General features: G+C 47.5%; 2 protein-coding genes across 2 annotated transcripts; one reads left to right on the top strand and one right to left on the bottom strand.

The window, feature by feature from the left end:
- Window positions 1-2836: 2836 nt before the first annotated feature.
- On the bottom strand, window positions 2837-12936 carry LOC142908940 (uncharacterized). Its single transcript, XM_076059617.1, has 7 exons — window positions 12833-12936; window positions 10019-10159; window positions 9104-9463; window positions 6083-6331; window positions 5478-5628; window positions 5251-5311; window positions 2837-4753 (listed from the first exon to the last, which is right to left on the bottom strand). Exons 1-5 carry the CDS (start codon window positions 12876-12878, stop codon window positions 5504-5506), a joined length of 921 nt encoding a protein of 306 aa, XP_075915732.1. The 5' UTR covers window positions 12879-12936; the 3' UTR covers window positions 2837-4753; window positions 5251-5311; window positions 5478-5503.
- LOC142908973 (hydroxylysine kinase-like) lies at window positions 12877-23032 on the top strand. Its single transcript, XM_076059658.1, has 3 exons — window positions 12877-12903; window positions 21385-21565; window positions 22716-23032. Exons 1-3 carry the CDS (start codon window positions 12877-12879, stop codon window positions 23030-23032), a joined length of 525 nt encoding a protein of 174 aa, XP_075915773.1.
- The last annotated feature ends 204 nt before the right edge of the window (window positions 23033-23236 follow it).

The raw sequence follows: 23236 nt of genomic DNA, 5'->3' as shown, positions 1-23236 counted from the left end.
TCTGTGTGAGTCTGTGTGAGTCTGTGATTCTGTCTCTCCGTGTGAGTCGATGGCTCTGTGAGTGTGTGGCTCTCTGTGTGAGTCGATGGCTCTGTCATTTTGTGGCTCTCTGCGTGAGTCGATGGCTCTCTGTGTGAGTCGATGGCTCTCTGTGTGAGTCTATGGCTCTGAGTCTGTGGCTCTCTGTGTGAGTCGATGGCTCTGTGATTCTGTGGATCTCTGTGTGAGTCGATGGCTCTCCGTGTGAGTCTATGTCTCTGATTCTGTGGCTCTCCGTGTGAGTCGATGGCTCTCCGTGTTGCAATCTAAACGTCGTGGTATTTTTTATTCATTTTATTTTTTTCTATCTACGTGACTTTACTGAAAAAAACAGAATATGAATAAGCGGTAAGGCTCTGTGTGAACGGACAGAAGTAAGAACATCACAAAACAATGACGTGAACAATTATCGACGGATCCTACTAATGTAGTGTGTCGTAGTGTATAGTGTAGTGTATAGTGTAGTGTATAGTGTGTAGTGTAGTGTATAGTGTAGTGTATATAGTGTGGTGTAGTATATAGTGTATAGTGTAGTATATATAGTGTAGTATATATAGTGTGTAGTGTAGTGTATAGTGTAGTATATATAGTGTAGTATATATAGTGTATAGTGTAGTGTATATAGTGTGCAGTGTAGTATAGTGTAGTATATATAGTGTATAGTAGTGTATAGTGTAGTATATATAGTGTGTAGTGTAGTGTATAGTGTAGTGTATAGTGTAGTGTAGTATATATAGTGTGTAGTGTAGTGTATAGTGTAATGTATAGTGTAGTATATATAGTGTGTAGTGTATAGTAAGTAGTGTAGTATATATAGTGTAGTATATATAGTGTAGTGTATAGTGTAGTGTATAGTGTAGTGTCTAGTGTAGTATATATAGTGCAGGGGTCGGGAACCTATGGCTCGCGAGCCAGATGTGGCTCTTTTGATGATTGCATATGGCTCGCAGATAAAACAAAATATTCTCACTTGTTTTAATCCATCCATCGATTTTTCACTGCGCATGTCCTGTTCAGGGCTGCAGGAGCAATTGTCCATTATTTTAATTGGATGATACTGGCCTACGTTTGCCGTTGCTGGGTAAAACAGGTAAACGCCCCCTTTTGAATCAGTCTGAGACTGCGTCTGCTCGGTCATTAGCTCAAAGCTACCCCTTCGACGAAGAAGATGGCGAAAAGAAAAAAAGACGACGAGTATCGTACATTTCAGGACGAATGGACCGAAGAATTCGCCTTTGTGGAGAGAGCGGGTTCTGCGGTGTGTCTAATTTGCAATGACAAAATTACATCGTTGAAACGGTCGAATGTAAAGCGGCACTTCGACACGCGCCACGCTACCTTTGCATCAAAATACCCTGCGGGAGACAGCAGAAAGAAAGCGTGCCAAGAGCTTCTGAGCAGGGTGCAAGCTAGCCAGCAGCAACTCCGCGTATGGACCCGGCAAGGTGACTATAATTCGGCTAGCTTTGCTGGTTCTTTAGCAATAGTGAGGAACGGAAAACCATTCACAGATGGCGAGTATGCTAAAACGTTCATGCTGGATGTAGCCAATGAACTTTTTGATGATCTTCCGAACAAAGACAAGATAATCAAACGGATACAAGACATGCCTCTGTCGGCAAGAACTGTTCATGATCGTACCATCGTGATGGCAAACAAAGTGGAGGAAACGCAAGTGAAGGACATAAATGCAGCGCCGTTCTTTTCTCTGGCTTTGGATGAGTCAACAGACGTGAGCCATTTGTCGCAGTTCAGCGTGATTGCAAGATATGCTGTTGGTGTCACACTGCGCGAAGAAAGTCTTGCTGTTCTGCCATTAAAAGGGTCCACAAGAGGTGAGGATTTATTCAAGTCTTTCATGGAGTTTGCTCAAGAAAAAAGTCTACCTATGGATAAACTTCTCTCAGTGTGTACTGATGGTTCTCCGTGTATGGTGGGGAAAAACAAAGGATTTGTGGCGCTTCTCCGTGAACATGAAAATAGACCCATCCTAAGTTTCCATTGCATTATACACCAGGAGGCACTTTGTGCTCAGATGTGTGACAGGCAGTTTGGCGAAGTGATGTCGCTGGTCATTCGTGTGATCAACTTTATTGTTGCCCGAGCCTTAAATGATCGCCAGTTTAAAACACTGCTGGATGAAGTTGTAAATAACTATCCTGGTCTGCTTTTGCACAGCAATGTGCGTTGGTTGTCAAGAGGGAAGGTGCTTAGCCGTTTTGCGGCTTGCCTGAACGAAATCCGGACTTTCCTTGAAATGAAAGGCGTCGGGCATCCTGAGCTAGCCGACACCGAGTGGCTCCTCAAGTTTTACTATCTCGTAGATCTGACTGAACATCTGAACCAGCTCAACGTGAAAATGCAAGGCATTGGAAATACAGTGTTATCCCTTCAACAAGCTGTATTTGCTTTTGAAAACAAGCTGGAGCTTTTCATCACGGATCTTGAAACAGGTCGTTTATTACATTTTGAAAAACTGAGCCAATTTAAAGATGCATGCACAGCAAGTGAGCCCATTCAAAACCTTGATCTCCACCAACTAGCTGGCTGCACATCCAGTCTCCTACAGTCCTTCAAAGCACGCTTTGGAGAATTTCGTGAGCACACTCGTCTTTTTAAGTTCATCACCCATCCAAACGAGTGTTCACTGAACACAGCCGACCTGAATTACATCCCTGGTGTCTCCGTCAGAGATTTTGAAGCAGAAGTGGCTGACCTGAAGGCCTCAGACATGTGGGTGAATAAGTTCAAGTCACTGAATGAAGATTTGGAAAGAATCACACGACAGAAAGCGGAGTTGGCGAGCAAGCACATGTGGACAGAAATGAAAAAACTCCAACCCGAAGACCAGCTGATTCTCAAAACTTGTAACGCGCTTCCTGTCACATACCACACACTGCAGCGTGTGAGTATTGCTGTATTGACCATGTTTGGATCTACGTATGCATGTGAGCAGTCATTCTCACATCTTAAAAACATCAAGTCCAACCTACGATCACGTTTAACGGATGAAAGCCTCAACGCTTGCATGAAGCTTAACCTCACCAAGTACCAACCTGACTACAAAGACATCAGCAAATCCATGCAGCACCAGAAGTCGCATTAATGGTGAGTGTTATAACAACATTATTTAAAAGAATACATTCAGAGGCTTATTATACTGACATTTAGTTGAATTCACTTTTAAAATATATTATATGGCTCTCACTGAAATAAATTTCCAAATTTTTTGCTTTCATGGCTCTCTTAGTCAAAAAGGTTCCCGACCCCTGATATAGTGTGTAGTGTATAGTGCGTAGTGTAGTATATATAGTGTAGTATATATAGTGTAGTGTATAGTGTAGTGTATAGTGTAGTGTCTAGTGTAGTGTATAGTGTGGTATACATAGTGTAGTATATATAGTGTGTAGTGTATAGTGTAGTGTATAGTGTAGTATACATAGTGTAGTATATATAGTGTGTAGTGTATAGTGTAGTGTATAGTGTAGTATACATAGTGTAGTATATATAGTGTGTAGTGTAGTGTGTAGTGTAGTACACTAGTACAGCACACTGGTGGGTTAGCGAGCCAAGCAACAACATTTGCACTCTGGATACCGTGACATTTCGCCAGCAATCACAACAACCAGCTTCATCAGGCGACAGCCACATTTGTACATTGATTTTTTTACACAATCTAACCCGGCTGATATCGGTTCGCCGAAAACCAACAGTGTCAAACTATGAAAGTACCGCGGCATCGCGGGAGCGGCCGATGAAACTGGCCGGGTTCGGGGAGAAATAAAAAACTGAGACGCTGACGGGGCGCACGAAGGCTCACGGCGTTGTACGCGCCTCGTGACGCCGCTTGTTGCCTCGATAAAACAATAATATAAACCGCCGGCCGGCCGGCACATGTGGAACTCCCTTCGTGCCGGACGTCGTGACGGACCGTGCCGATGTCGCCGCTCGTTGACCCCCAGCCACGCGAGGGCGAATTTAAATTCTCCCCCCCCCACCCCCCTCTCCCTGGCTCCCTGGCACCATGCCCAGTCGCCTCCCTTCCAACGGCACATGCCGGGGGAAAGCACTGGCAGGTGAGAGACCGTCACGAGTCTAAAATAAAATAATAAAAAACTGTGTCCAGTAACAGAGAGCTCTTTCGTAAAAAAAAATCCCCCCCCCCCCAAAAAAACAAAAGTCAAAAGCCAAACTTTGGCACTGATTGTTGGGATCACACAACAACAACAAATCTTCTTGGTTCTTTCGGTGAAGTCACGTAGAAGGGAAATAATACAATAATAAAAATAAAACATAAAATAATAAAATTCTCACGACGTCTCGGCCACAACACAAGCAGCCGAAACGTCGGGAGAATCTTATCACGTTATGTTTTATTTTTATTAATTCCCTTCTACGTGGTGACTTTACCGGAAGAACAAAGAAGATGAATCCCTGCAGTCTCCGCTACAGTCCAGATCGTCGCACGCGGGGGTTCATCCGCTCGTGAAGCCGCCCACGGCGACAATCCCCAGCGTTGCCCCGGCAACTGGAGGCACGGTAAGGTGGAGCACGGCAAGGTGGAGCACGGCAAGGTGGAGCACGGCAGGGTGGAGCACGGCAAGGTGGAGCACGGCAAGGTGGAGCACTCTCCCTCCTCGGGCACCCCCCCCCCCCACGCCGCTTCTCAAACATCTTCCTCCCCTTCCTCGTCGTCATCTTCGTCTTTGAAAACCTGCGCGGGTCAGAATAAATAAGAGAGACGGTGACCGACTCCACCCCCCCCCCCCCGCCCCTGGGGTGGCCAGAAGTTGCTCACCGCTCGCCCGCCCACCAATGGCTCCCTTTAAGAGTGTGCTCCTAATCTCAGCTCGTTACCTGTATAAAAGACACCTGGGAGCCAGAAATCTTTCTGATTGAGAGGGGGTCAAATACCTATTTCCCTCATTAAAATGCAAATCAATTTATAACATCTTTGACATGCGCTTTTCTGGATTTTTTTTGTTATTCTGTCTCTCGCTGTTCAAATAAACCTACCATTCAATTATAGACTGATCATTTCTTTATCAGTGGGCAAACGTACAAAATCAGCAGGGGATCAAATACTTTTTTCCCTCACTGTATACACTACACTACTATACACTACACTATACACTACACTATACACTACACAGAATACAGAGAGAGACACGGATGGAATGGGCCTCTGTGCGCGGGCGGTGTGCCACTCACGTAGCCAAGGTCGTCCTCCGCGTTTCTCCGCGGTGGCTTGGGGAGAGTGGGGGGTTCCTCCCTGCACGCATGTGGGTAGTGGAGGGGTGGTGGGGGGGTAGCGGGGGGGGGGGGTGGTGAGGTAGCGGGGGGGGTGGTGGGGGGGGCACAGCGGCAGGTCGTCACACAGGTAACCCCGCAGGCACCGCCAACGTCCGCCCGACGTCCGAGAGAAGCGAGCGACTCACGTGGGGCCCCAGGGCTCGTGACGACGCTACCGCTGCCGGCGGTGGCGGCAGCAGAGCAGCAGATTGGCTGCCAGGGCGAGGGACACGGCGAGGATTGCGGCCGGAATGGCCCAGCTGGCCCAGCCCGCCGCCGCCGCCTCCGCCACCTTCTCTGCGTGGCACAACGATCCCCCGCGTGGCGTTAGCGTGCTGCTGTAGCACGACGACAACAACCATCGCGACAACAACCACCGCAATGACAACACGCGCCAGGCTAGGTGCACTTTAAGGCTCGTGCTGCTTGCACCCAGGCGTTGCGGGTTGAGGGAGTGAGATGAAGGACAGACAGAGACAAAGTTCCCCCGTAAAAGCCCTAGCAGACTGTTGGGGCAGGTGCCGCTAGCGAGTATCAGCAACTATGAAGGCCTTGATTGTGACAAACGAGGGGATGGGTGGCCAGAACAGGGACACGCCCACGGACAGGCACACACACACGCACACGGACAGATATGCATGCACACGGACACACTTGCATGCACACGGACAGACACGCACCAACACACATGGTTGCACCCACACACATACTAGGACACACACGCATGCAACATTCAGAGATGCGAACAAACCTGTTTGTGTGTCGAGTTGCCTGTTCGGACCGAAAGTCGTGAGTTCAACTGGCGTGCAACAGACGGCGGTGGTGGCGTCTACATCTGTAGAACGTGAAGAACCAGTGGCATCTACATCTGTAGAACGTGAAGAACCAGTGGCATCTACATCTGTAGAACGTGAAGAACCAGTGGCATCTACATCTCCAGAAAGTGAAGAAGCAGTGGCATCTACATCTCCAGAAGGTGAAGAACCAGTGACATCTACATCTGCAAAACGAGAAGAACCAGTGACATTAACATCAACAGAATACGAAAAACCAGTGGCATGTACATCTGCAGAACGTAAAGAACCAGTGGCATCTACATCTCCAGAAGGTGAAGAACCAGTGGCATCTACATCTGCAAAACGAGAAGAACCAATGGCATCTACATCTGCAGAACGTGAAGAAACAGTGGCATCTACATCTGCAAAACGAGAAGAACCAGTGGCATCTACATCTGTAGAACGTGAAGAACCAGTGGCATCTACATCTGTAGAACGTGAAAAACCAGTGGCATCTACATCTGCAAAACGAGAAGGACAAGTGGCATCTACAGAATATGAAAAACTGGTGGCATCTACATCTACAGATTATGAAGAACGAGTTGCATCTACATCTGTAGAACATGAAGAAACAATGGGATCTACATCTGTAGAATGTGAAGAACCAGTGGCATCTACATCTGTGGAATGTGAAGAGAACGTGAAGAACCAGTGGCATCTACATCTGTAGAACATGAAGAAGCAGTGGCATCTACATCTGTAGAAGGTGAAGAACCAGTGACATCTACATCTGCAGAACGTGAAGAACCAGTGGCATCTACATCTGCAGAACGTGAAGAACCAGTGGCATCTACATCTGCAGAGCGTGAAGAACCAGTGGCATCTACATCTGCAGAAGATAACGAGCTTTTGGTCTCTGTGTGAGTCTATGGGTTTCTGTCTGAGTAGACTATGGGTGTCTGTGTGATGAGTCTATGGGTCTCTATGTGAGTAGTCTATGGGTCTCTGTGTGAGTAGTCTATGGGTGTCTGTGTGATGAGTCTATGGGTCTCTGTGTGAGTAATCTATGGGTGTCTGTGTGAGTAGTGATGAGTCTATGGGTCTCTGTGTGATGAGTCTATGGGTCTCTGTGTGAGTAGTCTATGGGTGTCTGTGTGAGTAGTCTATGGGTCTCTGTGTGATGAGTCTATGGGTGTCTGTGTGATGAGTCGATGGGTCTCTGTGTGATGAGTCTATGTGTCCCTGTGTGAGTAGTCTATGGGTGTCTGTGTGAGTAGTCTATGGGGCTCTGTGTGAGTAGTCTATGGGTCTCTGTGTGAGTAGTCTATGGGTCTCTGTGTGAGTAGTCTATGGGTCTCTGTGTGAGTAGTCTATGGGTGTCTGTGTGAGCAGTCTATGCGTCTCTGTGTGATGAGTCTATGGGTGTCTGTGCGATGAGTCGATGGGTCTCTGTGTGATGAGTCTATGGATCTCTGTGTGAGTAGTCTATGGGTCTCTGTGTGAGTAGTCTATGGGTCTCTGTGTGAGTAGTCTATGGGTGTCTGTGTGAGTAGTCTATGAGTCTCTGTGTGAGTAGTCTATGGGTCTCTGTGTGAGTAGTCTATGGGTGTCTGTGTGAGTAGTCTATGGGTCTCTGTGTGAGTAGTCTATGGGTCTCTGTGTGAGTAGTCTATGGGTGTCTGTGTGAGTAGTCTATGAGTCTCTGTGTGAGTAGTCTATGGGTCTCTGTGTGAGTAGTCTATGGGTGTCTGTGTGAGTAGTCTATGAGTCTCTGTGTGATGAGTCTATGGGTGTCTGTGTGATGAGTCGATGGGTCTCTGTGTGATGAGTCTATGGGTCTCTGTGTGAGTAGTCTATGGGTCTCTGTGTGATGAGTCTATGGGTGTCTGTGTGATGAGTCGATGGGTCTCTGTGTGATGAGTATATGGGTCTCTGTGTGAGTAGTCTATGGGTCTCTGTGTGATGAGTATATGGGTCTCTGTGTGAGTAGTCTATGGGTCTCTGTGTGAGTAGTCTATGGGTCTCTGTGTGAGTAGTCTATGGGTGTCTGTGTGATGAGTCGATGGGTGTCTGTGTGATGAGTCTATGGGTCTCTGTGTGAGTAGTCTATGGGTCTCTGTGTGAGTAGTCTATGGGTCTCTGTGTGAGTAGTCTATGGGTGTCTGTGTGAGTAGTCTGAGTCTCTGTGTGAGTAGTCTATGGGTCTCTGTGTGAGTAGTCTATGGGTGTCTGTGTGATGAGTCGATGGGTGTCTGTGTGATGAGTCTATGGGTCTCTGTGTGAGTAGTCTATGGGTCTCTGTGTGAGTAGTCTATGGGTCTCTGTGTGAGTAGTCTATGGGTGTCTGTGTGAGTAGTCTGAGTCTCTGTGTGAGTAGTCTATGGGTCTCTGTGTGAGTAGTCTATGGGTGTCTGTGTGATGAGTCGATGGGTGTCTGTGTGATGAGTCTATGGGTCTCTGTGTGAGTAGTCTGAGTAGTCTATGGGTCTCTGTGTGAGTAGTCTATGGGTATCTGTGTGAGTAGTCTATGGGTGTCTGTGTGAGTAGTCTGAGTCTCTGTGTGAGTAGTCTATGGGTCTCTGTGTGAGTAGTCTATGAGTGTCTGTGTGAGTAGTCTATGGGTGTCTGTGTGATGAGTCGATGGGTCTCTGTGTGATGAGTCTATGGGCCTCTGTGTGAGTAGTCTATGGGTCTCTGTGTGAATAGTCTATGGGTCTCTGTGTGAGTAGTCTATGAGTGTTTGTGTGAGTAGTCTATGGGTGTCTGTGTGATGAGTCGATGGGTCTCTGTGTGATGAGTCTATGGGTGTCTGTGTGATGAGTCGATGGGTCTCTGTGTGATGAGTCTATGAGTCTCTGTGTGAGTAGTCTATGGGTGTCTGTGTGATGAGTCTATGGGTCTCTGTGTGGTGAGTCTATGGGTCTCTGTGTGAGTAGTCTATGGGTCTCTGTGTGATGAGTCTATGGGTCTCTGTGTGGGGCAGTGCCAATTCTCACCGATGACAGAGAGGTTGACCCTCCCCTCGAAGTTGCCGTGGGGGAAGGTGGCCACACGACAGAGGAAGAGGCCCCCGTCGCCATGACGCACGTCCAGCAGCTCCAGCGAGACGTCGCCGGGCGGCCCCCCACTGCGGAACCGCAGTCGGCCCGCGAGGGACGAGTTGGAGTACGCCGTGCCGTGCAGCGGGCTGAGCGCGGCCAAATTGGCCCCCGCCCAGACGTCGTCACGGGAGGCCTTCAGCCAGTTGGCCTGCACCACCACCACGGCCGCACCCCACAGGACGCAGCGCAGCACCGCCACCTTCTGGCCGACGACCGCCGTGACCTGGCCGTCCGTTTCAACACCCACACGAGGGGCTGGGTGGGAAGACCACACAAAGACCCACACACACAGTGCGCTAACCACTGCACCACCACTTCCCACACACTCACACACACAGTGTGCTAACCACTGCACCACCACTCCCCACACACATACACTGCGCTAACCACTGCACCACCACTTCCCACCCACACAGTGCGCTAACCACTGCACCACCACTCCCCAAACACACACACAGTGTGCTAACCACTGCCCCACCACTCCCCCTTCACACACAGTTCGCTAACCACTGCACCACCACTTCCCCTTCACACACAGTGCGCTAACCACTGCACCACCACTCCCCACACACACAGTGCGCTAACCACTGCACCACCACTCCCCACACACTCACACAGTGCGCTAACCACTGCACCACCACTCACACACACTGCGCTAACCACTGCACCACCACTCCCCCTGCGCTAACCACTGCACCACCACTCCCCACACACTCACTCACACACAGTGCGCTAACCACTGCACCACCGCTCCCCCCACAATCACACAAACTGGCACCCGATTTATCGATCACCTCCGGCTCTGCTCACCGTGGCTGCTGCACGTGACGAGGTGGTGGTGGTGGAGGAGGAGAGGCAGGATGAAGGAGAAGAGTAGGCCAAGTTTGTAGAGTTTCGACATCGCCATGAACCCCACACGCAGCCACGCGTTCTCCTCACCCAAGCCATGTGCTGAGAAAATCGATTCAAGGTTAAATTAAAACTCGGATCGATTCTATGGGGATAACAAATGCGAATTGATAGTGGTCAAAAATGAAGCCGATGGCATCGATCCCTATTGGGACTGCATTGGAATTGACGTTGGTCGTGAGTGGAAAATGTAATCGAATACATTTTCGATAACATGGGAATTATAGTGATTTGTTCTAATGAAATGGATTCACATTAGGACAGGTGTCTTTTATACAGGTAACAAGCTGAGATTAGGAGCACTCCCTTTAAGAGTGTGCTCCTAATCTCAGCTCGTTACCTGTATAAAAGACACCTGGGAGCCAGGAATCTTTCTGATTGAGAGGGGGTCAAATGCTTATTCCCTCATTAAAATGCAAATCAATTTATAACATTTTTGACATGCGTTTTTCTGGATTTTGTTGTTGTTATTCTGTCTCTCACTGTTCAAATAAACCTACCATTAAAATTAGAGACTGATCATTTCTTTGTCAGTGGGCAAACGTACAAAATCAGCAGGGGATCAAATACTTTTTTCCCTCACTGTACGTATATTACTGAGTAGCGAAACTTTGGGGCTAATGATGTGAAGTGATAGGCAACTAAGCCATTAAAATAATCATATATGTTGAACTTTCGCACCGTACGTAGCCAACTGTGCTGATCGGATGTGCGGAACAATGTGTCGCAAGGTGGTCGGGCGGTGGGACAGGAGTTATGTTTATGAAACGGTGGCATGTGTGGCTCCAATTGGTGGGTTAATACGGTAGCTGGAAAATGCCATCTTTGCTTTGCCAGCATCAGTTGTTTATGGGCCAAGTGCTTTCCTGGAACATTTGGAATGCGGAGGCAATATCTTCATCAGAGCTTCTTCCAGGAGGTAGGAATGAAGTCCACTCAGCTTTTCTGCAGTGAGCATCCAACTCACAATCCATCTCACAATCAAGGCGATGAGTTCACACCCGAGTCTGGGATCAATTTAGCCCCTCATCTCTGCAAGCACAATAAAACGAGGATCCCATTATAGATAGCGGGTTGCCTTCGAGAGGACTGACTCCCCACCATGGGGAATGGGGAGTGTTCACCGCTGACTCAACGGAGGTGAGCACCACAGCGGCAGCCGTAACAATCAGCCACGAGTTTCTACATTACCACAAAGTTCCTGATTATAAATTCATCGCTTGCAACCTGAAACTGGGAACGCGAAAAAAAAACGCCCAAAGGTAGAGGTTTTTTTTTTTTTGCGGTAGAGGCGGGGGGCGACTTTTGGCCGAGATTACTTGAGACGAGGTCAACGTTAGACGACCCCCGTGTCCTTGACGACCCCACTCAGTCGACACACGGGGCCCAACTCTTCTTCGCTGTGCAGGAGAGGTCGGGGTCCACTTAGGCTATCGGCAAGACTAAAGCTTCGCCCCGGTTTGCTTACCAGGACGTCTGCCCCACGACCGGGCTGAAGGTAATGTGGGACACAAAAAAAAACACAAAGGTCCCCTCGTATAGCATTAACAGACTGTTGGGGCAAGTGCTGCTAGCCAGCGTCTATGAAGGTCGGCACTGTGGCACGCGAGGGGGTGGGCAGCACCACGCCCGGTCGCCACCTTTGTCTCCCCGCAGTGGCGATGTTTACACACCTCATCAGATACTAATTTGAGTCCGAGTCGACCTCGGGGAGACCCAGGACCGGTTCAGATAATCGTCACCGGTGTTGGCCGTGAGCGGGAATCGAACTTGGGCAGCCGGGTTCGTGATGCAGTGCACTAACCGCTACACTACATGGGACACAGATGCATGCACACACACACACAAAGATACACACACACGCACACCAACACTGGGCGAAGTAATGAATACGATGAAATAGCGACGTCTTCTTCCACAGTCATTCTACTTATATGATTTGGGTTGCCATCTCTGAGGGACAAACCACTTAAACATATCGTGAGAATAATACGTTGTATGAGCTGAAAATGGGAGAAACCACGTGTTAATGCATCATCTCGTGTAGTTGTAATCTTACGTAACTGACAAAAAAACTAGACTTTTAACTTTCCCCGGGGGGAACAGTTTACTGGATTCCCAGCACAGCCACGATTATGGGAGAAAACCAGGACAAGGTGGCAACGCTATAACAACAACAATAATAATATAACCCAGACGTGGGTGTTGATGTCGTGGGGTCGCTTATGTCTGCAGCCGCACCAGTCGGCCAAATGGTCGCAACGCCGTGCGATGTAGGGAAAGGCGCCGCCGAACGCAACCCCCTCGTGGCGCACTTCAGAGGACTCAATAATCAACTTCGTTGGTCTCCGAGATAAACAGGATCAGCGCGCGCTGAATGGTTCGAGCGGCGTTGAACTTCTTCGCACGTGCGCACGTGGCGAACCACGCTCGCTGTGATCGTTCGCGCTGGCCGTCTTGTCATACGCGTAGGGGCATTTAAGCTGTCACGTCGTTCGTGCTGCTGTTGATCCGTGGGGGTGAAGGGGGAGGTGGAGGAGGGGGTTCCGTGAGGGTGCAGAAAACATAAATAGGCGGGCCCACTGCATGCGGTGTTCATTATGGACGCGCCGCGCCGGCTAAAGGACGGGAAGTCGTTTCACTCTTAGGAAGGAGGGGCATTGAGAGAGAGAGAGACGCACACGGAGCAAAGCTTAAGAAATGGAGACCTACTACCCGAAGGCGAAGGGCCTGGAAACGGGATCCGGCTCGGATGGAACATGCAGAGACGGATCTCCCGGCAGTCAGCCACCCACTCACCCACCCGCCCACTCACCCAGCCACTCACAACAACCGCCACTAATTGGCGGTGACGTCACCACGACGCTTGTGCCAGGCTCACGTGGTTAGCATTAATTAATTAAACCATCTCCACCTTCAATTAATTACCGCTTACCACGTGACCCTGGCACAAGCGTCGTGGTGACGTCACCGCCAATTAGTGGCGGTTGTTGTGAGTGGCTGGGTGAGTGGCTGGGTGAGCGAGCAGGTGAGTGAGTGGGTGAGTGGCTGAGAGAGTGGGTGAGTGGGTGGGTGAGCGTGTGGGCGACTGGGTGAGTGGGTGAGTGGGTGGTGAGTGTGTGGGTGAGTGGGTGGTGAGTGTGTGAGCGACTGGGTGAGTGAGTGTGTAGGTGAGTGGGTGAGTGAGTGAGTGTGTGAGGTGAGTGTGTGAGCGACTGGGTGAGCGACTAGGTGAGTGTGTGGGTGGATGAGTGTGCGTGCGACTGGGTGAGTGAGGGGGTGGGTGAGTGTGTAGATGAGTATGTGAGCGACTGGACGAGTGAGTGTATGAGTGTCTGGGTGAGTGGGTGGGTGAGCGACTGGGTGAGTGTCTGGGTGAGTGGGTGAGTTTGGCGCAGTAGGAGGCACAGGTGGTGCATCAGCCACTCATCTCAGTCAGTCGACCCGTGGCATCTGGGTCTGCCCCGTGACCTGCCAGCGGGCGTTCGACACTTCACGTGGCCTCAGGGTGCACATAGCCTGGCACAAGCGTCGTGGTGACGTCACCGCCACTTAGTGGCGAATGGCGGTTGTTGTTGTTGTTGTCAAAAACAACTCCCTACCTCCACGTGGTGCCGGACAGTGCTGTGGGGTGGAGGGCCAATTCCAATCGGCCTCTTCTGTCAGGTGCATTTGCGACCACTATAGTGGCTAATTAATTGAAGGTGGAGGGGCTGGTAACCCCTCCACCTTCATTTACTTAATTGAAGGTGGAGGGGCTACCCACTCACCCACCCACTCACCCAGACACTCACACATCCACCCACTCACCCAGTCGCCCACCCACTCACCCAGACACTCACCCAGACACTCACCACCCACTCACTCACCCGCCCACACACATCCACCCACTCACCCAGTCGCCCACACACCCAGCCACTCACAACAATCGTCACTAATTGGCGGTGACGTCACCACGACGCATGTGCCAGGCTCACGTGGTTAGCAGTAATTAATTAATTAAGCCCCTCTCCACCTTCAATTAATTAACCCCTCCACCTTCAATTGATTACCGCTAACCACGTGAGCCTGGCACAAGCGTCGTGGTGACGTCACCGCCAATTAGTGGCGATTGTTGTGAGTGAGTGGCTGGGTGAGTGGCTGGGTGAGCGAGCAGGTGAGCGAGTGGGTGAGTGGCTGGGTGAGCGAGTGGGTGAGTGAGTGGGTGAGTGGCTGAGAGAGTGGGTGAGTGAGTGGGTGAGCGTGTGGGCAACTGGGTGAGTGGGTGGGTGAGTGGGTGGTGAGTGTGTGAGCGACTGGGTTAGTGTGTGGGTGGGTGAGTGAGTGGGTGAGTGAGTGAGTGTGTGAGGTGAGTGTGTGAGCGACTGGGTGAGTGAGTGTGTGGGTGGGTGAGTGAGTGAGTGGGTGAGTGAGTGAGTGTGTGAGGTGAGTGTGTGGGCGACTGGGTGAGTGGGTGGGTGAGTGGGTGGTGAGTGTGTGAGCGACTGGGTGAGTGAGTGTGTAGGTGAGTGGGTGAGTGAGTGAGTGTGTGAGGTGAGTATGTGAGCGACTGGGTGAGCGACTAGGTGAGTGTGTAGGTGGATGAGTAGGTGGGTGACTGTGTGAGTGAGTGAGCAACTGGGTGAGCAACTGGGTGAGTGAGTGTGTGAGGTGAGTGTGTTGGCGACTGGGTGAGTGGGTGGGTGAGTGATTGGGTGAGTGGGTGGGTGAGTGGGTGGTGAGTGTGTGAGCGACTGGGTGAGTGAGTGTGTGGGTGAGTGGGTGAGTGAGTGAGTGTGTGAGGTGAGTGTGTGAGCAACTAGGTGAGCGACTAGGTGAGTGTGTGGGTGGATGAGTGGGTGGGTGACTGTTTGAGTGAGTGAGCAACTGGGTGAGCAACTGGGTGAGTGAGTGGGTGTGTGAGTGAGTGTGTGTGCGACTGGGTGAGTGAGTGGGTGTGTGAGTGTGTAAGCGAATGGGTGAGTGTGTGAGTGAGGGAGCGACTGGGTGAGTGTGTGGGTGAGTGTGTAGATGAGTATGTGAGCGACTGGACAAGTGAGTGTATGAGTGGATGGGTGAGTGTGTGGGTGGGTGAGTGGCTGAGTGAGTGGGCGAGTAAGTGAGCAAGTGAGTGGGTGAGTGAGTGAGTGGGTGAGCCAGCAGGTGAGTGATTGGGTGAGTGGCTGAGTGAGTGGGTGAGTAAATGGGTGGGTGAATGTGTGAGCGACTCGGTGAGTGAGTGGATGAGTGAGGAGGGGTACTGCGGAGGGTGGGGGGGTACAGGGGGTGAGGGGTAATGATTATTATACAGGGCGGTACAAAAGTCAGGACACAGTTTCTTGGGTTTCTCTTTAAGTTCATTGTGATTTTTCGAGTTTATATAGTTTAACACGTAGGTTTTCGCGACCAATATTATTCATAATAAAGGTTTTTGGGTTAGATCGCGTTATTTATAAATGTGTCGTAACCCTCCACCACCCGACACGGCCAATCAGCAAAAAAGTGTCACGTTGACAAAAGACAAATAGTTCACTACTTTAGCTCACCGGTGTGTTGAAGAGTGAATCCACAACATTTACAGTTTGAGTAGTACTGTGACGTTTCGCTCGTAAATACATCCAGCATCATCGGGCAATTGGCCAGAATGGTAAAGCCCTCTCCACTTGCTCCCGGTTTTATATAGAGCAGCAGCAGGGTGACGTCATCATTTAACTCATATCAGGTGCAGTGATTAGAGGCGGATTGGGGGGGGTGTATTGTAATTATGTAATAGATTAGTAATCAGTCAATGGTTATGATTAGTAATGGGTTGTAGATTAGTAATTAGTTGTAATGTGTGTTAGTGATTATATGCTATGTTAGTAATCCGTTAATTAGTATGTGTTTCCCCTATAAGGAATTGTAATATGTATTATTTAATAATACGCTTCCAGGCCGCACTAAGCCTGTAGCTGTCAGAGCGATTAAAGTTATTTTTATTCCTCTCAATTTCAATGGATTCTCTAATTAGTCTTTGCCAGTAATAATTAGTTTTACACAACACTTCAACGTTATCAAAATCAATTGAGTGTCCTTGTTGACAAGCATGTTCTGCCACTGCCAACAGTTGTGTTTGAGATAATTTAATATTTCTCTGATGTTCTTTTAGTCTTACGCTGATGTTACGTCCCGTCTGTCCAATGTAGCAGCTGCCACATAAACAATTAATCGAATATACACCTTCTGTTGATAATTTAGGTAATGCGTCTTTAGTCCCAGACACTAGTTTTTTTAATTTTGTGTACTGTACCAAATCTTACTGTAATGTTTTGCTTTTGCAAAACACGGGCTAATTTGTCAGTTACTCCCGAGATATATGGAATTTTTATTGTTTTAACAATCTGGTCGCTTTCAGCAGTATTGCTTTGCAATCGTGATTTGGCATTCAGTGCTCTGTTAATTTGAGCATTATTGTAGCCATTCTGTCGTAGTGCGTCTTTAACGTGGTTAACCTCTCTCACTAGACTCTCACCATCTGACACTGTTTTAGCCCGATGTATGAGCATCTTGATAAGAGAGGATTTCTGAGCTGGATGATGATGTGATTCTGCATTCAGATAGGTATCAGTGTGCGTTTGCTTTCTGTAAACGCTGTGTGTTATTTTACCGTTTAGGCCATGTCCAAGCAAAATATCTAGGAATGGGAGTGTGTTATTCACCTCCATTTCCATGGTGAACTGGATGGCCGGGTTTTGTGCATTGAGATGATTTAGAAAATCATTCAGTGTATCTTTACCATGTGGCCAGACAACCAAAGTGTCATCCACATATCTAAACCAAAAGGATGGTTTTAATGTGCTCGAGGCAAGTGCTCTTATTTCAAAGTTTTCCACGTACACATTTGCTGTAGCAGGGGATAAAGAAGAACCCATTGCTGCTCATTCCTTTTGTTTAAAGAAATCCCCTCTCCATAAGAAGTAAGTGTTATTTAAACAATGGCCAGCAAGTTTCGGAATATATTTTGGTAAACCGGTATTCTTTACTAGTGTATCAAGTAATTTAAGCGATTCGTCCACTGGAACCTTAGTGAATAGAGAAATCACATCAAAACTTACCAGAATATCATCAGGAGTAAGTTTAATATCTTTAAGCACATTCACAAGATGTTCTGAATTTTTTTTTATGAATGAAGATGTCCTACCGATGTAGGGCTGTATTTGTTGGGTTATATATTTTGCTAATTGATATGTGGCAGAGCCAATTGTACTGACTATGGGTCGTAATGGGATGCCGATTTTATGAATCTTTGGTAGCCCATAGAGTCTAGGTGGTTTTGAGGCCCTTGGCTTAATTTGGTATTGCTCATTTTTAGGGATTAATGAATTTGCACTTATTGCAGTGGTCTTACGTTCTAAAGTATTAGTTGGATCTCGTTTAATTTTAATGTAGGTGCTTTCTTCTAGTAAATTTCTAATTTTATTATCATAATCGGCTCGTGACATCACTACAGTAGTGCGGCCTTTATCAGCTGCTAGGATTTGGATATCCTTGTTTACACGCAGCTCTCTTAAGGCTTTTGCCTCGTTAGAGCTAATATTTACTTTTGGAACTTTGCTATTCTCAATTATTTTAGCAACCTCATGTCTAGTCATCTCTGCCTCATTATGTGGAAGGAGTCTAACTGCTGATTCTACCTCAGCAATGATCTCATCCACTGGAATTGTGCGTGGGGTAACGGCAAAGTTAAGGCCTTTAGAAAGGATAGAGACCATGTCACCGGTTAATACAGTGTTAGTCAAGTTCAGTACGGTTTTGTTTTTAAATTTTTGGTTTTCAGTAGGGATTTGTTTATTATGTAGTCTAGAAAATTGATTAATTTGGTTAGTTTTTGTTAGTTTAAACACATTATGAGCCGATTGTTGTGTTATGTTATCGATTATATTCCAATAATGCATAGATACACTATTGCTTATATCTAAGTGTAACTGCTTTAGCGATTCCGAAATGTAAGATAGTTCACTCCTATTGTGCTGTATTCTCTCTATTAATAATAATTCGCTAGCTCTGTGTAGTATTTGGTTAGCTTTAGAAGACTTTATGTGATGTGTTATTTTAACTGCGTTTGGTATTACCTTTGAATCTCTGCACCTTTTGAGGAACGCCAGTGAAGATATCAATTTCATCCGCTTAATGCGGAGCTTCTCCAATTTTCTGGTTTTAAGAAAAGTATCCTCCCCATAGAAGTTAGTCAGTTTAACATGTAGGCTTTCGCGACCAATATTATTCATAATAAAGGTTTTTGGGTTAGATCGCGTTTATTTCTAAATGTGTCGTAACCCTCCACCACCCGACACGGCCAATCAGCAAAAAAAGTGTCACGTTGACAAAAAGACAAATAATTCACTACTTTAGCCCACCGGTGTGTTGAAGAGTGAATCCACATTTACAGTTTGAGTACGACGTTTCGCTGGTAAATACATCCAGCATCATCGGGCAATTCGCCAGAATGGTAAAGCCCTCGCTTGCTCCCGGTTTTATATAGAGCAGCAGGGTGACGTCATCACTTAACTCATATCAGGTGCAGTGATTAGAGGCGGAGGGGGGGGTATTGTAATTATATAATCGATTAGTAATCAGTCATTGGTTATAATTAGTAATGAGTTGTAGATTAGTAATTCTTTAAATCAAAATGTAATGTGAATTATTTAATAATACGCTTCCAGGCCGCACTAAGCCTGTAGCTGTCAGAGTGATTAAAGTTATTCTTGTTCCTCTCAATTTCAATGGATTCTCTAATTAGTCTTTGCCAGTAATAATTAGTTTTACACACCACTGCAACATTGTCAAAATCAATTGAGTGTCCTTGTTGACAAGCATGTTCTGCCACTGCCGACAGTTGTGTTTGAGATAATTTAATATTTCTCTGATGTTCTTTTAGTCTTACGCTGATGTTACGTCCCATCTGTCCAATGTAGCAGCTGCCACATAAACAATTAATCCGATATACACCTTCAGTTGATAATTTAGGTAATGCGTCTTTAGTGCAAGATACTAGTTTTGGAATTTTGTGTACTGTACCAAATCTTACTGTAATGTTTTGCTTTTGCAAAACACGGGCTAATTTGTCAGTTACTCCTGAGATATATGGAATTTTTATTGTTTTAACAATCTGGTCGCTTTCAGCAGTATTGCTTTGCGATCGTGATTTGGCATTCAGTGCTCTGTTAATTTGAGCATTATTGTAGCTATTCTGTCGTAGTGCGTCTTTAACGTGTTTAATCTCTCTCACTAGACTCTCACCATCTGACACTGTTTTAGCCCGATGTATAAAATAACACAGCGTTTACAGAAATCAAATGCACACTGATGCCTATCTGAATGCAGAATCACATCATCATCCAGCTCAGAAATCCTCTCTTATCAAGATGCTCATACATCGGGCTAAAACAGTCTCAGATGGTGAGAGTCTAGTGAGAGAGATTAAACACGTTAAAGACGCACTACGACAGAATGGCTACAATAATGCTCAAATTAACAGAGCACTAAATGCCAAATCACGATCGCAAAGCAATACTGCTGAAAGCGACCAGATTGTTAAAACAATAAAAATTCCATATATCTCAGGAGTAACTGACAAATTAGCCCGTGTTTTGCAAAAGCAAAACATTACAGTAAGATTTGGTACAGTACACAAAATTCAAAAACTAGTATCTTGCACTAAAGACGCATTACCTAACTATCAACAGAAGGTGTATATCGGATTAATTGTTTATGTGGCAGCTGCTACATTGGGCAGACGGGACGTAACATCAGCGTAAGACTAAAAGAACATCAGAGAAATATTAAATTATCTCAAACACAACTGTCGGCAGTGGCAGAACATGCTTGTCAACAAGGACACTCAATTGATTTTGACAATGTTGCAGTGGTGTGTAAAATTAATTATTACTGGCAAAGACTAATTAGATAATCCATTGAAATTGAGAGGAACAAGAATAACTTTAATCGCTCTGACAGCTACAGGCTTAGTGCGGCCTGGAAGCGTATTATTAAATAATACACGTTACATTTTGATTTAAAGAATTACTAATCTACAACTCATTACTAATCATAACCAATGACTGATTACTAATCGATTATATAATTACAATACCCCCTCCCCTCCGCCTCTAATCACTGCACCTGATATGAGTTAAGTGATGACGTCACCCTGCTGCTCTATATAAAACCGGGAGCAAGCGAGGGCTTTACCATTCTGGCGAATTGCCCGATGATGCTGGATGTATTTACCAGCGAAACGTCGTACTCAAACTGTAAATGTGGATTCACTCTTCAACACACCGGTGGGCTAAAGTAGTGAATTATTTGTCTTTTTGTCAACGTGACACTTTTTTTTGCTGATTGGCCGTGTCGGGTGGTGGAGGGTTACAACACATTCATAAATAAACGCGATCTAACCCAAAAACCTTTATTATGAACAACGTATTTTTGTTGTTTCCCCCCCCCCAAATTTTATTCCAAGCGTCGGGGTGGAGCGGTGGCGCAGTTGTGCGCACACTGCGCTACGAACCCGGCCACCTGAGTTTTATTTCCGGCCACGGCTAACATTCGTGGCAAATGATATCTGAACCAGTCCTGCCCCCCCCACCCCCCCCCCTTGTCCTCTATCCTTCACCAACCTACACTGACCAGTTTGGCGAAGTATGGTCAAACACCCTACATGACCAACACTGAATACGGCAGTGCCTTGATAAGGGCTGTATGAGTTGTGCTAATTGGTGCCATGTCATGAGATGGAAAAAAACATCTCATTCTGTGCATCACCTCTGGTTAGAGAATGGCCCACAGAAGGTGATCTCACAAAACTACTTCTCAGATCCATTCAAGTGTCCTGTTATTCACAAATACCAATCAAACATTTGCCAGCCGCACGCACGACTTGGGCAGCCCCACCCTCAGCTGCATAATAAGTCTAGATTTTTAGCTTTCGTGACTGCAAGGATTCATACTCTTTGGTTTTTTCGGTAAAGTCACGTAGGTAAAACTATAAAATGATAGAATGAAAAAAAATGTAGTTGTTTTTTCATTTATTCTTTTATTTTATAGTTTTACCTACGTGACTTTACCGAAAAAAAAACAAAGAGAAATAAGTCAAGGAGAACATCTTTTCTGAAACGAAGACTATCCTTTGCTAAGCTTGACGTTTTGCTGCCTTTAACTTACATGTGTACTCAACTGGTCAATGCGATGTTAATCTCGTATTGCATTTTTTGTCATCTTACCGCCTTCGTTTTTAAACATCTGCATAGTTTGAGCACCCGTTCCTGCACTCCCTGCAACGAGACGATTTCATCTGGAACCTGTCAAACACCCACCTGCTCGAGTCCTACCTCTTCACTCTGGACGGCGACCCCAACCAGGGTCTGGTCAGGGAGGTCATCGCCAAGTTCCGCGAGGAGATCCAACCCAACCTGCACAAGTTTACCAGATGTATGCTCGCCTCGCAGCTTCACCCGGGACGTAGCTCCATGCCTCAGGGGGCGAGGGGCGCTTCAGGCCACCGACGAGGCCTTGAAGCCACAACGGGTGCCACGTACGTGTGTACGTTGAACTTCTTTCGCACCGTACGTAGCCAACCGTGCTAATCGGAGGTGCGGGGGAAGGACAACAAACTAAACACAAAAAAATCAGTTCAAAAATAAATTAGTGTTCAATCTAGGTTTAAAAGTGCATAGCTCCAGTGCCTTCCTAATATCGGAAAGAAGAGCTTTTCAGACGGCCGCAGAAGTGCATCTGAAAGCGCGCGATGCGGTGACCGTCTTTCTTTGTTCGATGGTTAGCCAAAAGCCGCTGCGAGGATCACCCGAATTCGCGTGATGGTTTATGCTGCTTGACGAGATCAGCAAGGTATTGTGATTCATTTGTGGCAAGCATTTTCTTTGCAATGTGCTTCACGTGATTACTTTTACCCAGCATACACAGATGCATTACAAGGCATGCATGTAATGGGGGACACTCGCACAGACACTGATCACAGGTGAAATCAAATGACAGGGTTATTACATTCAGACGCTACTGTATATAAATCATAATTGTAATTTCTACCAAATCATTTTTCAATGGATGCTAAATTGTGTTCAACAGTTTTTGTTACACATATACTCATAATAATAATAATGTACAGCCCTTTGTCAATGCACTATCTGGACGAAGGCATTCCCAGGCTGTGTAGGGTCATGGGGGTTGTTTTGCCTCCTTCACCATGCTGGTCGGTGAGGAGGTAGGTAGGATCCCAGGACTGGTTCAGATATCAGTGATATTCTCCATGGCCGGGAATCAAGGGCTCGTGATGCGGTGTGCATACCACTACACACCGCTCCATATCTCGCCCCTGTACAGGGTTGTACGACGCTGGTGGGTTATTGTAATTATGTGTCTTTGAAGGCAGGAGAAGTCGGTGATTCACTGAGACTCTGCGGGGGCCGTTCTTAGACTCGCACACGCGGCTTGCGCAACACCAATCGTGCGGCCGGAATAAAAACGGCACGGGCACGAACGATGACAACGGCGACGAGGGGAGGACGGTCAACAATAAAAGACAACGGACGAAATCAAATTCGACGTTTCCCCCTCGCCGCAGGCATAATCCACGGTGACTTCAATGACGACAACATCCTGGTGCAGGAGGTGGCCGCGGGAAGCGAGCAGCAGCAGCAGCAGCAGGGGCCCAAGTCGGCGGAGGGAGCGCCGCGGCACCGCGTCTCCGGCATTGTGGACCTCAACTCGATGATGTTCGGCTACCACGTGTACGACCTGGCCATGGCCATCATGTACATGATGGTGGAGAGCGGAGAGGCGATGGAGGCCGGGGGTCACGTCCTGGCCGGCTACGAGAGCGTGCAGGCCCTCACCGAGGACGAGAGGAGGGCCGTTTACTTCCTGGTGGCGTGCAGGTGAGAGCGGAGGTGGGGAGGGGGGCCGGGGCAGGTTTGGTCGGGTCTGCCCCGATCGCCGTTGGCCGCATCGGGAAACGTTGGCTTCAAAAACCTGTGGCGGTTACGTAACGAGAATTAATCCAGGTCTGGCGAGAATCCGATAAACTCGATGATTGTGCGGCAAAAAAAGTGCTTTATTATTTATTTAAAGCTCTTCATCAGACCA

The sequence above is a fragment of the Petromyzon marinus genome, unplaced genomic scaffold (assembly GCF_048934315.1).
Source record: "Petromyzon marinus isolate PM22_M1 ecotype Great Lakes invasive population unplaced genomic scaffold, UKy_Petmar_22M1.pri1.0 PM_G_Scaffold_11, whole genome shotgun sequence".
In the NCBI taxonomy this organism is placed as follows: Eukaryota; Metazoa; Chordata; class Hyperoartia; order Petromyzontiformes; family Petromyzontidae; genus Petromyzon; species Petromyzon marinus.
This window is presented reverse-complemented; position numbering and strand designations above follow the sequence as displayed.

What these genes read in the sequence shown, in the direction of transcription:
- LOC142908940 (XM_076059617.1), bottom strand. Translation starts at nt 12,878, where the DNA reads ATGTTCCATCCGAGCCGGATCCCGTTTCCAGGCCCTTCGCCTTCGG. An exon ending in CGTCACGTGCAGCAGCCACG is followed by an intron (nt 9,464 to 10,018) that starts GTGAGCAGAGCC and finishes CTTCCCACCCAG; the next exon opens with CCCCTCGTGTGGGTGTTGAA. An exon ending in GCAACTCGACACACAAACAG is followed by an intron (nt 5,629 to 6,082) that starts GTTTGTTCGCAT and finishes TGTGCCACGCAG; the next exon opens with AGAAGGTGGCGGAGGCGGCG.
- LOC142908973 (XM_076059658.1), top strand. Translation starts at nt 12,877, where the DNA reads ATGCAGAGACGGATCTCCCGGCAGTCA. An exon ending in GACGGATCTCCCGGCAGTCA is followed by an intron (nt 12,904 to 21,384) that starts GCCACCCACTCA and finishes ACATCTGCATAG; the next exon opens with TTTGAGCACCCGTTCCTGCA. An exon ending in CCTGCACAAGTTTACCAGAT is followed by an intron (nt 21,566 to 22,715) that starts GTATGCTCGCCT and finishes CCCTCGCCGCAG; the next exon opens with GCATAATCCACGGTGACTTC.